Source organism: Etheostoma cragini, chromosome 3 (assembly GCF_013103735.1).
Source record: "Etheostoma cragini isolate CJK2018 chromosome 3, CSU_Ecrag_1.0, whole genome shotgun sequence".
Classification (NCBI taxonomy): Eukaryota; Metazoa; Chordata; class Actinopteri; order Perciformes; family Percidae; genus Etheostoma; species Etheostoma cragini.
The window spans coordinates 21,967,602-21,994,421 of NC_048409.1; the positions used below are offsets into that span (position 1 = coordinate 21,967,602).

Genomic DNA, 26,820 nt, shown 5'->3' on the forward strand with positions numbered 1-26,820 from the left:
GCACGCACCCATGTGTGCACCGGTGCATGCATTTGTGTGTACTTAAATTCCATTCCTTTGGGAAACAAAAGAAGACAGCTGCTCATCCGTCTCTCAGCAGGTCCCGGATCTGCTGACTGTCACTGTTCCCCTGTTTGTTTACAATCAGCATCATCAGCAGCTGTTCTGAAATCAGTCTGCTGTCACACGGTGCACAGAACATCATGAGCACAGCTTGGCCTGTGTCTGCCCAGCCTCATTAGGTGTAGTCACCGCTGGGCTGGCTGAACACTGGAGCTCACGCTTGTGTTAACGTCACAACTGTAGCACTCAGCACTTTTTGATCCTGTCCGTAAACATTTTTTCAAGAGATCTTCAGAGTTGCACACTTCTTCTGGGAGGCAGTAGCCAAAAGGAGAAGCAAACTTGGGATTTGAAGGTTTCTGGTTTGAATCCCTGTCCAAGGCAAGGAAATAGGAGCAAGGGAGGAGAATGGAGACGCATAGTCTTCTTTCCATTTTGCCTTATCTTCACATACCTTTGGCCAAGCCCTTCTAAGAAGACAGGGATGAAATAATGTGCCCATACTGGTCAGCTCCGGTGCACAGATAGGTGACAGGGAAAAGCTAACTAATTGATGTAACGGAGGGATGTAACGAAGGCAAACTGGGAGAATAATGTGCCAGTGATGTGTTAGACAGTTAATAATGTCCATCTCTCCAGTAGTGTTGTAGAATCTTTACCAAGGAGGACTAACGCTGTTCATAAATGTTATCTATCAACAACTTAACTAAAGCTTTTCTACGTGCATCCTTCATTATTATATATATGGTGTATGGTGACAGCCTTGTACTGCAGTGAATGTAAATATCCAATAAAAATCAACATCATAAATATCAGTCTTCAAATTCAGATATTGTACAATGATACTTACTTTTAATGGCATTAGTATTGTAGCCTGTAGGTCTTTGAGAAAGGTATTTCTGCCTGGTAGCCTAAATAGAATAGATAGAAAAAGACTACACAACTTCCAAATTTGAAGAAACTAACATTATTGAAAACTGCAAATTGTCAATAAAGTTAGCTTAAGACAATGCTGTTTTTTCTTAAATTTTAACCATCACCCCCAGCAGTGTGTGGGCACTGTAACCCTAATTCCCTAATTAGGACATTGTGTTAATAGGTATTTTTCTACTTATGTTGTACAAAGGAGAATGTAGACTACTGCTGGGGAAAAGTAAATTTGATAGTTAGAAAATAAAAATGCAACGTTCTGAGAATAAAGTCATAATATTGAGCAAAGGCCATAATATTGTAACATTTTTGCAAAAGAAGGTCCTTAGAGTAAATAAGTATTTTTTATAATAATATTTTTGTTTAATCAAAACAGATATGACAAGAAAAACGTTTGAGGGAAAAAATCTACATATTTCAAAATAACCTTAAACTGAGTGGGTGTGTAAGTAATCAAGCAAACGCCTACACACTGTCTATCTTGCAAAATGCCAGATGAAGTGTTGGATGAAGGTCTTGCACAGAAACACAGCGAATAAATGTATTTTTGCAAGATAGACAGTGTGCGGGAGTTTTTTTGTCCCTCTTTTCTTACCTGTCTCATTAAGTAGATGTTCAACATATTCTTCTGTATTATATAAGTAGGTCTAAGCATAAATTATTTTGTCACAATATAGTTACTTTTTTTCTCATAATACTTTCGAAATAAATAACTATTTGCATATTAAACATATCAGACTAAAAGATGATACAGATACAGATGAAGTGTAGCCCTGGTGTGCTTTGACAATTAGGCTAAATCTGGTTGGTTTGTCAAATGTTATGGTTCAGCAGATAGAATCCCTGATTTAGCTGGAGCCCAAATAGGCTTTAAATAATTTAACCTTCATGTTATGATCCATACAGACATTAACATGTTGTTAAATATCTCAACACTGTCTCCTCCTAATTCCTGTTAAATCATATACAACTAAGGCTATCTAAAGAAAAAAGAAATGTTGAAAGATCGTTGTGCATTTGTTTAATTCCATGTTTTGGGGATTGTAAACACACTGTTTTGTAGGCTACTATAGCTACAGGTCCTTTTTGCATTCACTAAGATCCTATCTGAGCATTTCTGTAATTTAAACAACCCTGAGTTTTAGGTTAAACTTTTATGGCAAACTTAATAGAATCTTGGGTTTTATTCAGGCTCAAGTCGGTAAATACATGGGTTTAGGCACGGAGAACAACAACTGAAGGCTTGGTTAGCAACGATTAGCTCTATTAGCGGTTAACTCCACACAAAGTGACGCATGCGCATCTCACATCTGCACTTGACTCACATCGGGTAGTGACAGTAACAACGAAACAACATTCAGGGGGCATCATTTCTACGGTTTGTTAATACAGTTAATCCCATGGCAAGACCACCATCATGCTAACTAGCTTGAAGTAAAGCGTTGAGCATAGTAGCATCAAGCATAATTTGGATGTGGGCGGGTATCAATCTACCTGAGTGGTGCGATCAAGTATAGAACCTATGGGAAACGCTGCTTCCTTGCAGAGGTGCAATGTAGTTACGTTCTGACATGAACGATTCTATCATGCGTGTCTTTGCATTTACAAGTGTTTGTGCACCACAGAGCAAGGAAAGGAGAGAAACGGTAAACGAAAGGTAAACAGCCATAGTATATGCCTGACCTTACTATTCTTGCTTAACATAAAGCCTTTTCTCCCATGGCAAACACAAGCCCATTGAATCTATCCAGACAGTAATGAGAACTCTTCCCACAACAATAGGCTAGATCCAGTTATCAGCCAAGTGTAAGAGAAAGCCAACAACTCAGCTACCCTTCATGGGAATTCGATCACTAAACCCTATTCTGTTTTATCAACAATTAATCTCCTTCTAAAGCCTCAGACTTGAATAGGCCAAACAACAGTATACAGCGTCATACAATGAGCAGCCACGCTGAGAGAATCCACACCAAAGTTGCATCAAAAAAACAACAGAGGCATGTGAGGACTCGCAGAAGGAGAGAGTGGGAAATGAGATAGAGAGAGCAGTGACAGCGTTGAGAAAAACAGACGGCTGCATCGCTCTGCTGTGCGTATCATTTCTTCAGCTCAGGAAGCGGCAAATAAACAGCCGCCTTGTTTTTGGCTCAAACACCTGTGTTATTTCTGCACCACCAGCAGCGGTGGCAGCAAATGGCTTGTGAATAGAAGTAGAAGTTCTCCTTTTGTCTCCAGACTGCTGAAAAGATATTGTTCATGTTGGATTTCTTCTCTGATACACAGAATTGCTGCTTAGTGTAATAGGGCATATATAACAGAACATTAACAGGAAACGGATATTTTTTTTGCTTTCATCACAAATGATTTAAAACATTTGAGGTTGCAAGTGATTTGATTGTATTGTTGTAAAATAATATTTGTAATTTGTAAGGTTGGTGTTCAGTTGTCACAGTGCTGAAGAAATCATGCAGCCCTCGCTTGGAGACATTATTCATAAACTGCAAACCCATTTATTCACCGCGGGAGTTTTCCTCGTTTATTCTGGTCGCCATCTACATTCCACCTCAGGCCTGTGTTAGTGAGGCGTTACTTCACCTGGCCAACCAGCTAACTAACATCCCGACTCCCTGCTCATTGTTCTTGGGGACGTCAACAAAGCAAACCTCAGCCATTAACTTCTAATGTATAGACGACATATTAAGTGTCGCCCCAGGGACTCTAACACTGGACCCCTGCTATACTACATTAAAGGATGCCTATCGCTCTGTCCCATGTGCCGCTTTGGTACTCTCTGATCACTTTCTGGTTAATCTTGTCCCGACATACAGGTGGAAACTAAATCTGTTAAATCTGTTGTAAAGAGTGTGAAAAGATGGACCAACAATTCAAAATGGGATTTACAGGCCTGCTTTGACTGTACTGATTGGAGTGTTTTTGAGGCTGCAGACACTGATCTGGACGAACTGTCTGACACTGTGACATCATACATCAGTTTTCGTGAGGACACGTGTGTGCCGACTAAAACCTTCTGCACATACAACAACCAAATACCCACAGCAAAACTCATGCAGCTTTGTCAGTTCAAAGAGGAGGTCTTCAGAAGTGGGGACAGAGTCCTGTATAACCAGGCCAGGAACACACTGACCACTGAGATCAAAGCAGCTATGCGGAGCTATGCTAATAAGCTGGAAAACAGCTTCACAAACAGTGATCCTTGGTCATTGTGGCGAGGCCTGCAGACACTCCTAAACTACAGGAGACTACCTCTCCCAACACTGCTGTTCTTTAACGATTGCTTTTTAATGTAGGTTTGAAAAGCCCACAGTCACCCCCCTCTCCCACACCAACTCACACTTCAGTCAATCACCTTCCCCCACCTGTACGCTGTCACCTCCCGCCCTCTGACCCCTCACCTGCACTCACGATCTGGGAAGTGGATGTGTGCCAGCTCTTCCAGAGGCAGAAGACCAGAAAGGCTCCTGGTCCAGATCGTGTGTCTCCATCCTTCCTGAAAATCTTTGCAGACCAGCTGGCCCCCATCTTCACTCAGATCTTTAACAGATCTCTGGAGCTATCTGAAGTTCCCTCCTGCTTCAAACCCTCAACAATCATCCCAGTCCCCAAAAAACTTTCCATGATGAGTTGGCCTACAGACAGGAGGTTGATCAGTTGGCTCTCTGGTGCAGTCAGAACAACCTTGAGCTTAACACGCTCAAAACTTTGAAGACGATTGTGGACTTAAAGAGGAGCCCCCTCTTGTTGTGTGTGCCCCCACACACACACACACACACACACACACACACACGCACTCTTCCCCTATCACCATACTTAACAGCCCTGTGTCTGTGGTGGAATCCTTCAGGTGTCTGGGATCCACTATATTCCAGGACCTAAAGTGGGCTAAATGGGGTTAGCTCAGGAAGCTCAACCTACCTAAGGAGCTGCAGATCGACTTCTAGGCAGCCACCATCCAGTCTGTCCTCTGCACATCCATCACTGTCTGGTTTGGATCTGCCACCAAAAACGACAGGAGCCGACATCAACGAACAGGACTGCAGAAAAGATCATTGGTGCCAACCTGCCCTGCGTTCATGACTTACACTCTTCAAGAGTCAGGACAAAACTGTCAAAACTGAAAACACTGGTGGTGAGCTCCAGGTCCTGCAGCCGCAGATGGACCGCCATCAGTGGGGCTCGGAAACATTGCTAGAAAGCTTTGCTGACGACGTCGACCTGATCTGCTAACACTAGCTTGCTATTCCACCAACACTGGCGGTGAGCTGCAGGTTTTTTTTGCCACTGCTACCAGGTCTGGAGCTCTCCGTGTCCCGCTGGAGCTCTGATCGGATCAGGTCAAGGTCGGCAGCGAAGCTTTCTAACCATGTTTTCATGCTGGCCGAGCCCGACTGAAGGTGGTCCGTCTGGGCTGCAGGAGCTCACCTCCAGTGTTCTAGTTTGACGGTTAAAAGTGTTGAGATAATTAAAAGGTGTTTACAGTATTTAGAACCGGGCTGGCTGCTATTTAGCTAAAGCTAGCTTTCATGCTACATAAATAAGCCAGACAGAGTTGTCCCTTATGTGGGCGATAGAAACCCTGCTGGCCGTCCTGTTGGCTCAGAGCTCCACAGAGTAAGTCCACAGGAACAAATTAGTTTTGCACCAAACGTATCGCAAGAAGTGTTGCAAAAGTCGAGGGCACAGACTCGCCGCTGTGTAATGCAAGAAGGCGCATTGCAGCCACAGATTCGACAGGTTGAAATCACTGAATTGTGGTTGTACTGGAAAAGTGACTGAAGTGAGAAAAGAAATATGCGAGTACAAGCTCTCTAATCATATTCTACAAGTGTTCACATCGCACTTCCTCCTTTGCTCTTGTGATATATACAATGACCACGTCGCTGCCTAACAACAACGTCAATATGAGTCGTCAAGAGCTGCTTGCACAATCTACCTTTACAGTTGTTTTCTGGGTTAGGACGCTCCGCCCTTTAGGATAGAAGCATTAAGCCCTGTAAATGGATATTTGCTTTGGTTATGTGCTATATGGTTTATGTTTGGTTTTGGCAACACACTGTCAATAGATTCATAAGTGAATAAGATTAATATGCGAGAAATGTGTTGATGAAAATAGTTACTCTGCAAGTATGTGGTGACCATCATTTAAATCACAAAGAATCCTGACAGATGCCATGTGGATACGTTAGATAAAGCCAGGACCAACTGTCCAAATACAAATACACACATGCTCGACCAAACACAAATACACACAGAGTTGAGGGCCAGAGGGGTGTGACGGGTGTGTGCATGAATACAGACACCGGTGCACATACTGTCACACTCATGCAGACAAAAGAAAATAAATGTTGCAGGGTCTTTTATGCTACTCAACGCTGAAGTTTCTCAAATCAGCTGCTTAACATAAATTAGCATTTGCAAAATAAATGTAATGTTTTGCTCTGTGGTAAAGTGATGCTGATGAATGATGCATGAGGATATGCAAATGAGTGCCATCCAGTTTCCAGCTGAAGTTGCTGGTTTCTGTTCACATCTCTCTCTCTCTTTCTCTCTCTCTCTTTCTCTTTCTCTCTCTCTTACTCTCTCCCCCTCCCTTTGGGGGCATGTGTGCATGCATAGACCTACAGAATGTGTGCTGGTGCTCCTATCCCACTACTGTCTCTCAATCCTACAGAGTATTTTTAATTGACATGGAATACTTGAATTGTCCACACAAACTTAAAATTGCCAGTGTAATGCAAATCCATATCCAGTAGGCATTTGTGACAGTGTACTTCTTTCAGGCCCTTCAACTCTTCCCAACTCGCTTACAAAAGCCTGCTGTTGCATATCCCAAAGGCTGCAGGGCTTTCAGCAGTATGATGTGTGAAAAAAGACTCCAGTTATATGAATGTATATGTCTGTTTAGAATAACTAGTTCCAGGCAGCTTGGCAATTTAAGCTTGGTGTCCAAAAAGGTGTGAAATGTGGGTTTAAAGAGCAGGTGGTGTGGTTTTTACACTTCCATGTTTTAAAGTTTGGATAAGTCACAAAGCTTTGACAGTTTTATCTTAATTCGCATCAAACTCCATAAGCATAAACTCCATTTTAACTAATAATGGTTAGGTTAGGCAAGCTGGCTGAAGTTCTTCATTTAGCTGAAGGCAGCTGTAATTCCGCCACATATGTTACCTGTCCATCTAGATTACATGGTTTTCATTTACAGGATACTTTTGTAGCAGAGTGACTTTTCCATCTCTTACTCTGAGAGGTTAAACCCACAATATTTCATACTTCCACATAACAGTTTCAAGAACAAAGCTTTCTAAAAAAACAAAAAAATAACACTAATAATCACTAAGCTTCTCAGCAAATGTAATTTAGTGGATTAGTATTTTTGTGGACTGGATATACTGTACATATTTCTGGAATAATCATAATGTATTTCTAAAGTTAGATATGCAGCCCCTAAAATGGATGATACTCCTCGAAATAAAAATAATAATAATCATAAGCACAAAATTGGAACAAATAATGACGCTTAGAATTCTCGCTGCTGCTTCCCAGTTTTGACACAGTTGTGCAAAACACTTTTTGTGACCACAAGTTTCTATTCCAGTTAATGCTATTCTCTGAGTTGAAAATAGACAATGCATTTTGACACGTACTCCCTCATTGTGCATTCTATTGTGAGAGTAGCTCAAAGCTACTGACGCCTGTGTGCCCTCACTTCAAGTATAGCGAGAGAAAAGTCTAGGAAAAATGCTTGCAACGTGAAACTATAATGAAAAGACAGTTGGAACTCTGACCTGCATCCACAGATTTACAGGTTAAGGTGGCAGCACACGTTTGTGTACTTATGTGAATGTGTAAGCAAGATAAGGAGAGAAAGATTGTGTGATAGGTGTTTGTACAGCCAAAAAAACAGTTAAAGTTATAAAAAATATCCTGTCTCTCTGTCCATTAAATTTAGTTTATATTGTTCATTAGAAATGCAATTTGAAGGTGTGTAATTTATAAATTGCAAGAGTAGATGATTTGCATAATTAACATTCTCTCTATCTTAAAAAATCTGCAGCAACTGAAAGTTTACAGGAAGTTAGCACGTGTTGATTACACTAACTACAATGACAATGGTCCATATATTTATTCATCTCTTCTATTTATTTTTTTTATGCAAAAAAGAGTTTGTTCTTGATGTCAAAAGAATAGTGGAAAGTGAACTAAGTTGTTTGAATCTTCCAGAATCTCCCAGGAAGAGCTATATTTAAAGCAATAGTGTGTAGGTTCTGTCTCCCTCATGAGGAATTCTAAGTAATGACAACAAAACTGTCAGCGCCGCCACATGATACAGGCCTTATGTGAGAACACACCACCCCCACCACTCATCCACGCAGTTGCTAGTATGCAAGAGTACACAGGGGATAAAAAAACATGATGGACTCTTCAGAAAAAATAATTATTTTAACTAAAATTTCTGCGCAGGAATATCACGGGATGACAAAATCTTATGAACATACTGAGAAATACAGAAAGAGATGGAGATGACAATCTTGATTAGCTTTGTAGCAACTAATTTGGCAAGGCTTGAATATAACGGACGTTCATTAATTTCAAAAAGTTCCTTCTCCTACTCTTACTTAATCTACTCTTTTCCTCTGTGTCACCAACTCTCCCTCCTATATTCAGTTTGGTGATGATATAGTAATGTGTAATGCCAGGATTCATGGGGCTTTTCTAATGTGCACGTTTTAAACCAGTTACTGCTTTCTGTGCTCTCTGAAAACCTTTAAGGAAATGTGTCTTCATCCCAGTTCATGCATGCATGTGTCCTACTCACTAGAGAGACATTACGCCTCTGCACACTGGTCTGGGCACATGTGCACATGCACAAATATACTGTACACACTCTCATCAATTCCCTCTAGACAAGATTAACCAATCCATCCTCATTACGCTTCATTAAACTGATAACGTGATGCACACATTTCATGTGCAGGAAGCTGTATTCTCCTGTGGGCACAGACAAAGATGCATGAAATGTTGTATTGTGATAAATTGTTTCTTTAGACAATACATCACGTTCCATTCATCATCACGATTGAGTTGCTCTGTATACACACACCAGGTAAGATTACTGACAGTTAATTGCTACGCTTAAAAGAAAAAAGTTGAGCGGCTTCCGTTTCATTCAGGTTCAATTTAGCTCTCTTTCTCTCTCTCTCTCTCTCTCTCTCTCTCTCTCTCTCTCTCTCTCTCTCTCTTTCTCTCTCTGTATGTATTCATTACCAAACCAAGCACCGAAGAAGAGATTGAGCTTCAATAGAATTCCCATGGCAACAGATTTTCAATCATACCTTTCCAATCACGTTACTCTGGCAGTTTGTCCATGGAGAGCTGAAAATGATCTGGTTTATATTTTGATCATGACCCCACTAATCTTTCAATCAGTATGAAACAATACTATATGAGCTGACCTCCATCTCCATCATGCACTTGATTTGGATTATTTAGTTCTTTATTTGTTTCTGTTTCAAAAACTGAGGGCCAGACTCAGTTTTTTTGTATTTTAGCTCCAGGCCTGTGTACAACTCAGACTGATGTTTTGTTGTTATCTGGAGTTTTTGTGAGCTTTATGGCATGAAATGGAACAACATTTATGTATATCCACCGAAGCAGAACAGCTGTTTTTGACTAACCTGCCTTATCGGAGTGCCTGAAGTTTCCGGTTCATTTCTCAGGTCGCTCCGCTTCAGTCTCACGGAGCCGGCAGCCCCTTACTCGTAACATGAGCATGGACTTGCCAACAACTGAGACTACTGACATTTAACTGTTATTACAAACAGTGCATTTCCAACTCATGTTTATATTACTTATATAGCCTATTACTACAAATTTGCCTCAGGGGGCTTTACTACACAATGACACCCTCTGTCCTTTTCGACCCTCGACAAAGAAAAACTTCCTGAAAAAAAAACCTATAAGGGTAAAAAAAAAAAATGGAAGAAGAGCAGGAGGGATTCGCTAACATGCAATAGGTGTTGTGTGTCCAGAAAAGACCAACATAATAAAATTGGAAAACTGACGATTCATATGACAAAATGATACATAGAGAAAAAAAGATGGATCCAGGAGGACGTCAATCATCTAGAGCCTGAGCCACACAACTTCCTCTGCCCCATGTCACTTGGAACGAGTACAGGCTACACAAACACACAAGAAACAAAACTAAAGCACATCATTCAAAGATGAGAGAGAGAGAGATAGAGAGAGAGCGAGAGAGAGAGATAGAGAGAGAGAGAGAGAGAGAGAGAAAGAGAGAGAAAGAGAGCGGGAGAGCGAGGGAGAAATGCTGAATCTCCTTAAGGTCCCCAGAGATCTTCTCTGTGCAATTTATTTTCACCGCCAAGATTCCATCATTCCTTATATTCTTAGATTAAGGGAACAATCAGTCGATGTTATTGAAGTTATTACATTTGCTTGGTCCTAGGAGACTCCCTTCCTTCATTCGGAGGAAGATAATTGTATCTTTTTAGGAAAATGTCCTGAGATCTGCACTGTTGCAATACTGGCTAAAAGCAGATGATTACTTTTTAAGTTATTGCAATTTCCAATAATCTTATTTTCCATCAATTTGAAATGTATGTTAAATGGATGCTCTAGTCAAACGAACAACGTGTATATGTTTGTATTGTGTGCAAACACAGGGTAATAATGCAGTAAAAATGATCACACCTCTTTTCAATTAATTGCAATGTCTCACCAACAAATGAATTGCCATATTGCAATAATGATAGCTCTGGGTCTTCGCAAGTGCAATTAACATGGCTTCACATTGAATATTTTTGCCATTTCTCGCTCCTGACCCACCCACAGTTCTTTAATAAGACATAGCAGATCTTTCTTGAAACACTGAGATGCTGTGCTCTTTACATGGCTAATTAGCTGGATTGCTCGTTGTTAAACAATTAGTGAGATATCTGTCTGATAGTCTCTGTGGTTTACTTCTACACAGTTCATAGGGTGTGTCTGACATTTGCAGATATTATTCCTCTGTTAATTGAGGCTCTTTCAAACAAACAACTGATAAAAGTCAGCTTAACAAGTGTTGAATATTAAATGCACTTTTAGTTTAAAAGTCAATCTAAGTCATTCAATCTGAGTTTCCCAGCATGACCTGACTGTGAATTTGAATTACCTCTGTTGTGGAATAAGAGTGTAGAATCATGCCATAGTTCAAATCCCTGCTTATTTATTTAGCCCTTAATCAAACGCAAGTCTCAGTGGACTCAAAGGTTTCAGTATGCCTCAAGCTAAAATCTTTACCAAAGCATGCACATCCAGACAATAAACGCTAGGTACTAGACTGAAGAACATTTGAAAGACGGAAAAAGAGAGTCTGCACTAAGGCTCCTATGAACATGTACTGTATTGAATTACCACTAACTAAGTGACATTTAAAGTGTCGAGCTCTTCTCCAGCTCTTTGTCAGACGTCTGATGATATGTACTGTATGTTCATTATCTAGTGTGCAGACTATTTTTCTTGTTGGATGGTGGAAAGCATCATGCCAAGCTGACATGGGTGGCAAAATTATAGCAGTAGACTCTTATTTGTTATTTCAAAATGTAAAACGTTCACGTTGAAATGAAATATCAGTGTCTTTAGCAGTAGCAGAAGTAGTATAAAACATAGTCTTGCTTTGCGAGACCTTCCTCCACAGCGCTTCGGAGGAGGGTCTGGCTAGTCCACACAGCATTCCTGGATGGGAGAAAAACATGCTCTGGTGGATTGGCATTCTTTAAACCAAACACAGTAGTCTTCAGCAGTGCAAAGCGCAGAACGGAAAAACGGTGCCGCTGCAAAATAGTCTTAGGAAGGAACTTGTTTGGTGGAACATGTGCTCATTAAAATGTTGTTATAGTCATGCAAAAGAAAACTCAGATTGGACGGATAGTCTAGCTAGCTGTCTGGATTTACCCTGCAGAGATCTGAGGAACAATTAACCACAGTCCTCATAATACATCCAGAGTTTAAAATGGCAACACAAAGAAATTGTATGGGGAGTGACATCCTGCAGATTTTCCGGTGGCACCTGAACAACAGGAAGTGAAATGTCAAGGATATAGACTATATAAAACATAGCACATCCAACTCAATCATCTCTGACAAAAAGTGTATAGATGTGCTTCCAATACAACTCAGAAAGAGTATGTGTTAAACAAAGTGCATACAGCAAAGTAAGTGTTGAGATTGCAATGTAAAAAAATATGACTCATACAGCTTTTTGCAGTGGTAGGATTTTTGTGTTGTTTTTTTGTTTTAGTTATTTTATCTTCGGTCAAAAACCTGCTAGCTGTTTCCCAGTTTCCAGTCGTTATGCTTAGCTAAGCTAACCAGCTGCTTGCCGTAGCAATAACAAAGGGAAAGATATGAGAGTGGGATGAATCTTTTTGTCTACACTCGAGAAAAAAGCTAGAAAGCAAATGAGCGTTTTTCGTCACCACCTGCATTCGATTGTTGTTTCAGATTGAGACCCCCGCAGCAGATAAGAATTCCTGTAAAACATGAGAAAGTATTTGACAGGAGACAAGTGCTTGTGTTTAGTGCAGCTTTGCTCAGCGGAATGACGAAGCACTGGGAGTCTGCCTACAAAGACTGTAATGCTGAATACTGTAGAGCCTTGTACTCTTACCAGGAGTAAATGATTAACCGTTATGGCAAAATTACATTGTGTCTCATTAAACATGAAGACCCAGTAAAAATGTACCTGTTAGTTTCTCTTCTTTTGGAACTGATAGTAAGTAAATTATACTGGTTTTGAGTCAGTGGGAAAAGTAATAATGGAGATTAAAATGAAATAAAAATATTGTTTTTCTTTAACATGATTCAACCATTAACTTTGTCTTCATCCCATTTGCTTCTTTCTCTCATTTCTTTGCATCCCTCAACCTCTTCCTCAACCCCTTCTTCACTTCACTTTCTATCTCTCTGCAGCAGAGCCGTTGGATGGAGAAGAGTACCTGGACATTATAGGTATCATGCGAAACCAAGCAGGTCGTTATGAATGCAAGGCCAGTAACGACGTCGCCACGCCTGATGTCAAATATGTCAATGTGGTTGTCAGCTGTAAGTAACTACACACACTGCAGCACTTGCCATACTCCAAACAGAACAAAGATCAATATGCTCAACACGTTTCATGTCAGAAATTTCACAAGCTGATACACTCAACAGATAAAAGCATATAAAAGTCAAGATTGGAATTATGTGTAGAGACGTAGAGAATATAGTGTGCCAGAGAGCGATGGTTCTTCTTGAAAGTTTTGGAGTACCCTTCAGTCTTCAGAACTAGAAAGATCTCAAGCTTTGATTGCAACTGTCGTTTGCATGGTATTCTTGCGTAATATCATCATGTAGGAGACACTTAGCATTTCAAAACAAGATCACCTAATTACATCTTGTCAGGGGTCCATGTTAGATCTGACAAGTGTAATGAATACGTTGGACTGATGAACAGCTCCTGAGACATCACAAACCAACTACTCCCAAAGGAGTTATATGATTCTCTTTTATCTGAACAAATCACGTATGGCTGGTTGCCTATTTTGTAACTGTCTGAATGAAATGATAAAAATTTCTATATTTCTTAGTGTTTTATTTTAAATGCAAAACCGGCATTAATCCACATAGGACATAGTTCTGGCCGGTTGTGATGTTTGTGTAAATGTGTAATGTGTATGTGTCCATGTGTAAATTATCAATGTTAATAAACTTGATTAGGTTTTTGTACTGATCACTTTTCTTAATCAAGCCGCAAATGGTGTATCTTACATTGGTTCTCAGGGATTGAAGGCCTTAAAGAAGAATCAAATTTTACAAAAAAATTGGCACGTAGAAGAAACGTTAACGTTTGTTTGCTTGTTTTCAAGGAGGTTCAATACAGACACTCTTCATGTTTTAGGAATCAAGAAAGGAAAAGCACACATAAAGTGATTTTATAGAGGAGCATAACACTTGATTGTGAAATAAATTACAGTTGGTTTGGTTATTGGTTTACAGATACATACTTTAACATTGTGTGACTCTGCAGACCCTCCAACAATAAAGAAAACCCAGAGCTCAGAGACTCAGGTGGGCCGCATTGGGACATTGCAGTGTGACGCCACGGCCGTGCCCACGCCAGAGTTTGAATGGTTCAGAGACGAAAAAAGGTAAATCTTGACACTTTACACTGTCACTACCACGTCAATGTCACAGACACAATAGACACTTGTTGATGGTCCGATATCACTTGGAGAATTTCTGAATACTTTATTATTTACTACTGTAGGACATCTCAATATCAAAAAAACGTGATGAAAAGGTGGTAAGACTTGGCAGTCACTAGTTATAGATGAGTATAACTAACACACTGATTCAACATGATATTGCAAGCTCAGTCTGTGCAGTTGTTATGCTTTTTCACACCAAGGGCTAAGAAATCTAAATGCAGTGCAGTGTATACAGGGGGTCTTCAATGTGATTTAAGGGAAGGACCCCTTAACTCCCTACTACATATTGTATGAAATAAGTTGCATATTAAACTTGGCTTACAATAACGTGTAGAATGGCCTAAAGCCATTATACCTTTGCATAGATTACTAAGCTATTTGAATAACCTACCAACTGTTGGCATGCTTTTATAAATCATGTTTTAATGTTATACATACTTGTATCACAGTAAATTCTTAGCATTACCTGAACCTGTGGATGTCTACCTCAGTGACTACCTTACCTCTAGGCCAGTAAGCAGTAGGTGAGTTATGTTGGATTAATTTTTGAAAAACCTTTCAAAAATGAACAACAATTTGGAGGCCCCCCCTGGATTGACTCTGGTCATGACCCCTATGGGAAGTTCTAGGGTGTACAGTATAAAACCAGTCAAACAAGCCGTTAAATAGAGCACAAGCCATTATTCCCCTTTGTCACAAGGAGCCATATCTACTGGAATACCAGATCCACCAAGGCTGGTACCCCTCGTGCTCGGACGTGCTTTTATTTCTGTTATTATCTCTTGTAATGTTTTCAGGATGGAAAACATGTCAGAAAACTAGATACAACAAAATTACTTGACGAAAGCCTTCACAACAAACGTTTTTACTGTATGTGCAATACAATATTTGGGAAGGTTTGTGTACCAGAGCTTAATATGTACAGCACTGTCCTCATGGTTTATTAATGTGTTTTATGAATTAAAACATTCTGATTTGTGATGATTGATAATTAGCTCCTGCTGGTAACGTGGATGTGAGGACAGGTTGCAGAAGTAACCTCACATTGACTTGGCCTGACTTGCCTGGAGGCAGTGAGCCAAATTGATTTATTATGCCACCATTCCAAATAAAATAATGAGGCAAAATAATGAGATTTACATTGAATTTACTCGTGCATGGACGTGACAGCTGTAAGAGGCTGTTTTCTGTTGTGAGCACAATTAAAGGGAAATTAATGAATAGCATGGCTTTCTAAAATAAAAAATAATTTTGTACAATGGTCTCTATGCACATATGTTGGGAATGCTGTACTGTATCAGCATTAATTGTTCTTCCAACAATAGGACTATACTAAGCTCTTTCAAGGAGCAGCTTTTTTTGTAATGACCTGGGTCACAACCCTTAACATGCTCTCTCCAGAGTAGTTTTCTTTTCATCTCCCAAATATGACAGCTTCTTCATCGCTTTATTCTCTGTGCCAGGCACGCTCCGTGTCATTTTACTCAATGGTTATAATGGATCTCTTTGATCCCCTTGTCAGATCTGCCCTCACATTAGTCCCACTGACACATCCCAATGTTAATTTGATGACATCATCTGTGTAGTTTGAAAATGACTAATCACCCACTTAATCACTCACTAGGCTGTTATTCCGCTGCGTGAGACTACAGCAGATTCTGTGCTATTCTTTTGAGAAGAGAAAAAGGAGAACAGATCAGCTGTGCTCCTGCATGCAATTTGTATACCATAGTTCCTGAAAATCTCAATAATCGTTTTCTCATACCACAAGTAATTCCACTAAAATGGAAATCTGCTTTCTCTGTATTACTGTCTCCTGCGAAATTGCAAACCCTGTGACCAGACACAGATGTTCATTGGAAAGTGATCAATTTAAGTGCCATGCATGTGTCTGGAAAACACTTGAAGAGGATCAAAGTGTAATAACATTTAAAAGCAACGACAACCCAGTCCCTCGATTTTATCACTTCTCATTTAATAACCCGAGAGAATCTGTCCTCTCTCGGCAGCAAACTCACCACCCGAGTCAGTTTGGAAATGGAGGAGTTTAAATGAAAAAAAGCTAATTATTAGAGAATTGCCTGTGCAAAACATCATGATTTGCCGTTTTACTCCCACCCAAACTACAGCACTAAAAGTTCATGGAAGATTGGGAGAAAAATATTGGAGGAGTGTCACAAGTGTTATCACAGATATGGTGATATAAGTAATAGGCCTATCATGCCAGTGCTCAAAAAGAAAAGATTTATGGTCATTGAAATATTTTTGCATTATCTGTTGTTTCCAACCACCATCCATCTCAGTTGTTTTGTCCCCTGGAGGATTTTGGCAATGTGCCTGTTCATGGTCCCCTTCTCCCTCTACATCAGTGGAAAATGTTATTGCACTTTCTCCTTGGATAATGATGATGTTAATGCACCATAATAATATCATTTATCCTTGCTTGGCTAGTTAATTTCATTTTCCCCTATTCAAAAATCAAAGCTAATGCACTGTAGCATGTTGTGTCTTGTTTACCAGATTTTTAAGGTCTTGCTCCTGCACTTTATCAGTTTAACCTCATCAACACACAAGTTGGCAGTGGGCACCCTGAAATCTGCAAGTGAATCAAGATGTTGTTTGTACTGATGCTGTTAAGCTTTGGATTCTTGCAACATGGACTTGATTTACCACTTGAAATCTGATGTAATTTTTCAAACAGAGTAAAAGAACAGCAGTCTTTTTATTTTTTAGCTGGCAAATATTGATATTTTTAGATATTTAGATTGAATATCTCAACTTTAAAAGTTTCCGGCTGACTTTTTAATGTTTCTGACTTGTTTTATACCCAGAACCCATCAGGGCTGCACGATGAGAGGAAAATATTGTGTTGCGATTATTTTGACTGACATTGCAATTGCGATATGATTCACAATATTGAAGGGAATGATCATGTTTGTATCATGATTCTCCTATTCCTTGACTTATATTAAATCTTAAAAACTTAAATGATTATAGCGTGATTTTTGCGAGAATCTGTACTTGTGGCCCTTTGCTGCATGTCATTCCCCCTCTTTCTCCCTTTTCATGTCTTCATCTGTCATGTGAAAATAAATGCCTAAAATGGTAAAATAAATTATTAAAAAAAAAGTGTTACACATATTTTGCCTTTAATAAATGTTGCACCCCTCTGCGATTTGGATATTGCACTTGTCCATAATGCGTTTTCAATACAATTGCAATTACTTGTGCAGCCCTTATAGGCACTAGATGGCTCCATACGTAATATTTTATAATCAGCTGGGTTATCATGTCAGCAGTGAAGTGAGTCAAAATCATGTGATCATCATCACGTTTCCGCCAAAACAGAACAATCCAGAGGTGTGGTTGTGTGCAAGTAGACAAGGAAACGTGTTAGAACTGATGGCTTTGAATTTTCACCTCATTATTTCAGCCTCAAACACATACACTGTACTTTGATCATTTCAACATTTTTTAGAAGTACAGTTTAGTTGTACTGGAGTTTTCTAATTAGCTTTGGTTCCTTGTTGAATTAAGCCTTCTTTAATCCCTTCCTTTACCATATTTTGACAAACAAACTGCGCTGTCATGTTTCGTATTTTAATTACTGATACCAGTAGGATGTAGGATTTATCTTTGCCGAGCCTCATTATATTTGACATTGATTAATTGTTTTCCTAAATATCTTGTTACATCTTTAATATCTGTTGTTTTGGATGTGTTGATGTTGAGAGGAAAGTGAGTGTTAAAACTGTTCCTATACCCAATGTATAGTAAAGTGTGTTCCTTTTGTCTTAATACAGTGACATCCCATAAATCCTTGCTTTCTGTTGAGTTCAGTTTGTTAACTTCCAACTTTTCATTTCCTCTTGGTGGGTTACGTTACACCAAACAAATCACACAGCACCTTTTTTGGAATAGGATCAAGGCACACATTTATTTTGCTCCAGTTATCTAGTGCCAAGTTTGAAAAGCATCACTCTCACCTGCCCAAACAAGCCAAACTGAAGCAGTAAAGATTTCAGAGTTCAAACTAACTGCTTCGCACAAGATGGTCTGGGCTGCAGAGCACAGTCCTCTCTCCTCCTCTGACTAGAGAGGCTTACAGCAACTCACCTTTCCATCCTCTGCCAGTCTTAATATCCACATGAAGACCTCCTCACATAAATGAATCATTGCTTCACCGCATCGATGATCTGAGAGTCTCCATGGTGCTTCCAATTAGCCGCAGTGTAGACCGACACATCATGATCTGAATGCAGCTGGCCAGAAGTTCATAACTGAAAAAGATTACTACCTGGCTGTCATAACCCTGCCTGCTCCTTGTGTCTCTTCTCACTTTCTGTCCTTGATGGAATTTGGATCAAACTGTAAATTGCCTGTCCCTTTAGCCTTGTTTTTTTTTTTTTTTTTTACCTCCGCCAAGTAAGACATGTTTTTAGCTTGGTCTGTCTGTTTGTTTGTAGGTTTGCTTGTTAGTTTGTTTGCCTGTCATCAGGATTACAGAAAAACTACTAACCTGATTTTCATCAAACTTGGTGAAAGCCAAGGAGCCATTGTATTTTATGGTGGATATAAATTACGGGAAAACACACATATTATTTTACACTTCCATTGAAGGGGTACTATGCAGTCTGGGCCATTTCCTCTGTGTTTTCTCACTTTTTGCTCGCAGGTTTCTCAAGTTATACCTACAGCTTCAGAATAGATATTTGGCAGCACCTATGTTTTACTTGTTGCTCGGTCAGTACACCGTTTCCTCTTTCACTGTTCCTCCGACTATGCTTTCTCAGATTTCTACTTCTTTTTTGCCTGCTCAGCCGTGACGATAGTGTGAAAAACTTCATCACTGACTTGTTAGCCGGATCCTGAATGGGCGTATGTCTGCATTGCCGTGAAGCAATTTGTTACATTGCGAGACCTGATATCAAGCTATACTTCCTTACGTTGAGGCCGGTGTAATGCCTGCCGAAAGTTTCAAGGGTAGTTTTTCCACTCACAGGCGCTAGGGGGAGCGAGATGACCTCCATTCAACTCAAAAAAAGTCAACATTAAAATTGTGAGATAGGGCATGCCTTGGTGGAGGTCCCTAAAGGCGAAGCTACAAATCTGAGGGTGCACATAGACAATAATGTCCAGTTTTATGCAGTCGCTCTTATGAAACCCATAATTAGTTACTGTACTTTAGGATTGTGTTTGTAGAATCAACCAGTGTCTACTAAACCATATTTTAAATGCCGGTGCTATTTGTGCAGTAAATCACTCCACCAGCATGAGAAAATCCTAGGTGAGCTGCAAGCTAACATGATAGACAGATATGTTTGTTGTTGTGTCAGCTGATGCATGGCTGTCACAGACACCAGAAGGCTTTCAATCTTCACTGGGTTACAAGTCTCAGCAGGGCTCTCTACTTGATTTCATTCATCATCTGCCTTGAATCATAACAGGCCTGTCACTTTCTCTGGCAGTGATAACCTACTTTAGATGCTCCCACACACTGCAGAATCAAATCTGTCCATCTGATGATTTGCTCTGGTCTTCCATCTCTACCAGCCTGCAACCGCAGCCCTGCACACACACTGCATGCCCTCCGCCAAATAGAGGGGTCAACTCATTTCAATCTAGGCTTTAATGTAACAGAGTGGAATCTGTGCATCAAGAAGTGATCATTGAAAATATCCACTGGAGCACTGCTGCCCTCTGCCTGCGAGGAATGACATCCAGTATGATACAGTAATGATGAGTACACTTGAAAAACTTCACAACATCTGCCAACTTCTCTGATAATGTATTCCAATCTATTATGCCAGATGAATAAGCTGGCAGAGACACAGGCATATTTATATTTGAGAATAAACTTGAAAAAGTGAGAGAAGTTACTGGCTGCAGATGTGTTTTTGCCAAATGCGTTAAAAATTAAAATGGGCAGCAGAAATGTCAAACTCAATAAATGCTAATAGAAAAAGGAGATGCACTTTGGGGGCCAGAGATACAGTTTTCTGTTCTCTACGGTTCTCTATGCTCCAGTTTTCTGCTACTGAGTATTTAAACTCACAGCATGTGTGCAAAGATAACAAAATTCTGAAACCTTCACTGTGAAAACAAAAGAGAGTTCTATCTCTTTTGACCTGTTTAGGTCAGTTTATTCCCCTGCTACCGCATTACAATCATGCACTGCAATCTATAGTAAAAATAGCTGTTTGCTTTCAGCTCCCTGAAGTGTGGTGTGTATTATTATCTGGGTCTCTCAGCATGCTCAGTGAGCAGGCAGGCCTTTTTAATAGTGCAGTCACCTCTCATGAAGACACACTGGAGAATATATCTGCTACTGGCCTTATCGTGGGAGTGGGGTTTGCTTTTAGATTAAGTGGGGACACTGCTGGTGCTCTTTTCCTCCCTTAGTTCTCGTTCTCTCGCTTTTAGACACACACACACACACGCACACGCACACACACACTGCCACCGTTCCCAAGGTGTCCCTTATGGCAAGGACCTCAGCACTTTATCAATTCCCCGCTCCCCAGTGAGCCAAATTATGCTGTGCCATGATGTGCGTTTTCCTTTTTATGTTAATACTTTCTATCAGCCAAGTATGTGTCAGCACAAACCTCTCGCTTCCCCGCTCCAATTCCGATTACCACATTACCCAGACTTAAGCAGGATTAAGTTGAGGCGCCTTAAATGAACTGCACCTCATTCATGATACGAAAGGGCTCAATCAGCTCAAGAACAAGCAGAATCCATTATGCGTACCGCATTATTAAAAGAGTTTTATTTGGTTGTGATTATGTAAGGAACAGTTCCTCACAGGTACAAAGTCTGAGTCAGCAACTTGCATTGATTGATTTGTGCTGAAAGGGATTCTACGTTCTCATAATTGATTGGCAGACGTTTGGTGGTCATTAGGAAACCCAGAAGTGCAGGGAAGGACTTTACTGGCATGTTAATCTTTCATCAGAAAAATTGGGTAGCAATGATCATGTCCGTTTAATGACAAGAACAGACATTAAAGAGAACAATGAAGAATACATTGACAAACTGCACAGCAAATATCCATACAAACATTTTTACTAAGAATTGTTTATGTCACATTTACACTCTGCTATTTTGTCATGCTTACAAGTTGTTCCATGTCCTTATAGCAGTGAGGTTGAACAGACTCTATGATGGCCTTTAGATAATGTAAAAATGTGAAAGGCCCTTTTTTAGAGCCAGTGTTTGGTTTGTCTTTTCTGCTCTACCATATGGCGGTGCAACATGGCTAATTCCCTGGAAGAGGACCCTCTATGAAGGGAAATTTTAGACTAACAAAAAGAAAAAGCATTTTAGCTTTGGGTGATTATACACTAATGAAAATATAGTTGTGAATCTTATAGTATAGTGTGAATCTGCAATAGCTCCCCTTCAATACACACTGATCCTTTAAATGGAAAAAAGACTTGCACATGAGATTTGCTCACCACATAATTCAAAGTCAAGGATTGGTTTCTGTTGAATGCAGTGTCAAACTGTCAATGAAAGAGGTTTGTTCCAAAGGCTTATCCCATCTCTAAACTAACACCTACACTCAGAGAGTTCACTTACATGACACTGACCCAGAAAAAAAGTATTACCATCGTTATGGAATATGAATAATGTTGTTAGCTGTTTTAAGATCTATACTTACATACAGTACAGACATTTTTTTTTAAATTGTTGTGAGTTTTTTGTGCATTTCTAAAAGGGGGTTAAGGTATATTGTTTATTTGTAAGCAGGTACATTTGGCTGTTTTCAAATGTCTGTTTCACAGCCTTCAGTGTGTATTTTTTGTTCTACTGACATATCACACCACAGTCGGAAAACAGCTGCCATGTTGTGAAAAGTGCCACGTTGCTTTATAGTGATAATCTAGCCTATTTTTAAACCAAAAGTTTAACGTATTATTCAGAAAACCTCAAAGTATGTATTCTCTTTCAGTAAATAATCTATATATTTTTTGGTTAATTAAAGTCTACCATCCTTTTCACCTGCACAGACACTGCAGACTATTATTTTGCTTAAAATGTCACTAACTCCTTTCTGGCTTAAAAACCTAAGATTTTCATTACTTTGCAATTTAGCTAGACTGATCACTTCTGTATGTCTCTCTTCTCCAGGCTGTCCAATGCTCAGGGCATTAATATTCAGATTCTTGGCACTACCACAATTCTCATGATTGCCAACGTCACCGAAGAGGATTATGGAAACTATACCTGCGTGGCCTCGAACCGACTGGGCGTCCAGAATGCCAGTCTTTTCCTCTATAGTGAGTAAATACACTACTGCATTTGCTATAGCTCACGCTTTGAATCTAAAATGAGATTGAATTACTTTCTAATAACCTACTTTCCTATTGAATCATTAAAAAGCAGCATGAAGGAAACTCCCTGTAGCTTGGTGTGCTTTTTTTAAGCCTCTCTGCATGAGCTGAATAATTGGATGCTAGTGTCACTACCCGATTTGAATCGAAAGTGCAGATGTGAGTTTCGAATGCTCAGATTTAAACGGTTTATGACGTGTCATACTGAAATTATTGAAATCCATGAAATAATAACATGGAAATCATTTCAAAAACGTCTAAGCAATCTACGATTGTTTTGATTGCTAACTTTAGCTCAAAACGCCATTCAACTGACAGCCTTTGTTGTGTTTGATTGTTAACTTGTAGCCAGCAGTGAACGAACTTTGTTGTACAATACTTTTAATGCAAGTCACATCTGCACTTGACTCAAATCGGGCAGTGAGAGCTAATACCGAAATTAAAACTTTCTTTGTAGTAATTTTGTAAAAGTGCAACCACATGTTTTTTTAACCTGCAATGCAATGTTTATTTTCATTTCAGAAAAGATGTTCAACAAAGCAAAAGCAAATAAGAAAACACCTTCATCAATTTGACAATGGTGTTTATTTAGAAAAAAATGCTCCAAATGCAGAACAAACCCAACTGTTCTGTACAACTGAGTTGTTTTTCTGTATATGCTGTTGTTTTTATAATATTTCCCCAGTTTATGCCTTTTGCGTGCTTTCTAAAGCATGATGCGATTGAGTTTCCGTTACAGTATGGAGGCAATAGCACAACATGGCCTCAAGATGCCACCAAACACCTCTCAAAGTCTGTAGAAACTGGCTCAGAGTGTATATGTAAATAAGTACATCTACAGTTCCCTCAAAAATATCAATATTATCTGTATGAATATGAAGAAAAACAAAACGCTGGATATCCAAATATTTTGTAATCCATTTCTTAGATGAAATCTAAATAGTGGCATTAGGTTTTCCTGAAGGTGATGGTTGTGCCAATCTGAATCTGAACTCTACATTAACACTCCTCTCTGTCTCTCTGTGCAGGACCCGGGACAGGTCGAGATATCAACGGCTCTGCCTGTGTAACTCAATCACTGTGGCTCCTGCTGGCCTGCTTCGCCTGCCTTTTCTTCAAGTGTTAATACCACTGCCCTCCTCCTTTTCCCCCTCCTGACCTTCCTTCCTCCCTCTCCTCTTTCTTCTCTCCAACTCACCAACATCCTTATTGCTACCTTATTACCAACCCCCAGACTGTTTGCAGCATTATACAAAAACCTTGAGCACTGCTTACAGATATTACAAAAACAATGGTTTATGAGTAAAATGTTATAAGAACAACCAATGGAATGAAGGACAGAACAAGCAAACAGTGCTCTTTAAAGAATTGCATTGCTCTTTTTAATTTGTATGCACTTCTTTATTTCTGCTATATCTTGTCTTCAGGGTCTGGATCGGGTTTAGGGTTTGTTGTATTTTTGTCTTCATGGGAAAACAGAGGGGCACCCGCTCACAGGGATGCCAACAATCATTTGTCTCTAGAAGTACTGAAGACATAAGGTATATTTGTCCTTACTCCCATAGATTCATTATGTTAACTTAAATTGTAGATTTAACCGAGTGTTTAACCAGTGCATTAACGAGCAACATGCAAAGTATCTGCCAAATATCCATATAGATTTAAAACTAACACACACACAAATCAAAGGGAAAATATTGAAGCTAACTCTGTGATGAGATTAATGCCTGATATTAAAGTCTTCACTACCATAATCTGATGCTACTAGAGTGAAACACAGACATAGAGCATTAGCCGGATATCTCTCCCATCAATGACCTTGTTTCTAGATGCAGCAGTCACTTTGGGTTGTTGCTGTTGAGCCCAGAAATTGAGGATGTAGTGAATAGAATCGACTTGATCCTATTGAGCTAAACCATGCAAAGTTCAAACCTAAGGAAATAAGTTTATCTGGTGATAGATACCTACATCTTCATTCAGTGGCTTTGCAACCACACGCCTTTTTTCCAAAAGAATTCCTCTTTTATTTTGCAGCAGGAAAACAAAACACGTTAGGTTATAATGATGCGTACTGTACATAATACAATTTTGTATTTCTCTATGAAAAAAACAACTTGTTCTGCCACTGTAACAACAGGAAACAGAGAAATTGTTGCAGTTTATGTTGCTTGTTTGATGACCAACCAACCAACCAATCAACCATACTGTGCTGTTTGTGCCTGCTCCACAGCAGGCGCCACGCATTTAGCTGCATATACTGTACCACATACAGTGTTTGCTTTTATTTTGAGTTATAGGATCGATCTTCAATACTACTAGAATTTGGATAAAAATGTATGACACCAATGAATGACTTTTTAGTTTTTCTCTTTCAATAAGTATGCGTGTTTTAATATGAACTGATACAGACAAATTCATAATATATTAGTTTTGAGGTTTTTCTGTCTTTACCTCATTCTCTTTAGTTGTGTGTGTGTGAAATATATATATATATATATATATATATATATATATATATATATATATATATACTTGAATCAAATGTCCTTATACTATTATGAAAAGGCAAACTTTACGTGTCCATGTTTCTGAATAGGGTAGCGATTTGTTGAAGATGAATAACTTGTAGATCTCTTAAACTGGCAACCCTGCTATATTGAGTAAACTGAAGCTCATTAGAAAAATGATGTTTTAAAACAAAAACAAAGACGAGATTGTTTTGTGCAGTTATTATCCTTGAGAAGACACAAGTGCTTGCTTGTATGGTATTGTAGGGAATGGAATATTTCATTTAGCTACTAATACGCTGCCATATGCCAGGAATTCAATATGAGAGCAGCAAACAAATGAATACCGAATGCTTCTTTCCCTTAATGAGCTGAAAGGTATTTTACATGTCATATAGGAAATGTTCTCATCACACCTCAACAATCGATGAATTTATTTCTTTATGAACAAAATGGTTAAATGATTACTACACATGTCAATATTATGTGAAAGAAGAAATTTCAAACAGTGTGATTCTTTCAGGAAACGCTCAGAGGTAATTCCTGTTGTGACAAGAATCCCTGAAATTGGTGCACTATTAGCTGCCTTTTTTCCCATTTAGTTTGACCTGCTGTAAGGTGACTAATAGTGTACGGTCTCCAGCACCCAGTTCAGCTCCTTGACTGGAAGAGTGTACATATCTCAGCTCTTCTAACAACCAAGCCGAGATAGTACTAGTACTGTAAAACACACATGTAATTATTGTCATCTTTGTCATGCATTAAAGAAATTGTCCCCGGTGTTTTCATTGCATATGCTTTTGAAGCCATGGCTATGTGACTTTGTAGTGTTGGTAAAGCCATCTGATGCAGTCTAATTTTCATTTGGGTGAAACTGTGGAAGCAGAGCTGTAAAGTGACTCAAAGCTGAAGCATTTAAACAGTTAAAACAACTTTTCTCTCATCTTTATCAGTCAAAACACAAACAATATCTTACACTCAGATTTTTCAATTTAGGAAGTGATACGAAAGCTGCTTCATTCTGTCATCATCTTACACATGCTTTTTATTGGTTTTCTACAACTGAAAAACTCTGGTTTATCCACTTTGACTTGGATTAACTTGACCCCTGATGTTTTTCTATTACGCTGGTATTTCTGCAGACTCTTCCGGCTTTGTAGCCTATGGCTGGCTCATACATGAGGATGCTAGTTTGTAAGCGACAATTATCTGTAGGAAGAAGTGAATAATCTGAAAGCTGTGGTGAAATAGTTCCTCATGATCAGTTTGCATGAGAGTAGTCTGTGCTACATGTCTATTTCAGTAAGTCTGTCTCACTCATGAGTTGTCCAAAAAATAAAAAATACTCAGGGCAGAGCAAGACTGGCCTTGGGTAGACTGGGAAAACTAAAATGTGTTTATTGGCTGGAGGAGACCCTGACAGACTACAATAGCTGGTTCAAATATCTTCAAATTGTGCTATTTTAACCTGCTTGGAATGCAACATGGGTAGAGGAAGTTTATTTTAAAGGATTCTACAATAAATTGACCGTCATGTTTTAAACTTTCTAGCATTCAGGTGATTTTCATGTGGATGTCCAAGTGTGTCCTCGCAGGTTAAAACCAGCCAATAAGCCCTGACTGACACCAATACCCCTATGTAAAAGCCATGGAGCGCTGTCTTATCCATAAAGCAGAAATATATATGGAATACTTTCCTTTTATTGCTCATAG

The 26,820-nt window shown here is 39.3% G+C and overlaps 1 protein-coding gene across 3 annotated transcripts in view; it reads left to right on the top strand.

Annotated features, from left to right (window-relative positions):
- The window catches only part of lsamp (limbic system associated membrane protein), a 603,277-nt gene extending 576,845 nt beyond the window's left edge, over positions 1-26,432 (top strand). For all 3 annotated transcript variants that reach the window (XM_034862364.1, XM_034862356.1, XM_034862347.1), the window contains 4 exons: positions 12,985-13,116; positions 14,081-14,201; positions 22,398-22,546; positions 23,629-26,432. In XM_034862364.1, coding sequence (XP_034718255.1) covers positions 12,985-13,116; positions 14,081-14,201; positions 22,398-22,546; positions 23,629-23,726 — 500 coding nt within the window. In that variant the 3' untranslated portion in view covers positions 23,727-26,432. The remainder of the gene's footprint in view (positions 1-12,984; positions 13,117-14,080; positions 14,202-22,397; positions 22,547-23,628) is intronic.
- Positions 26,433-26,820: the final 388 nt, after the last annotated feature.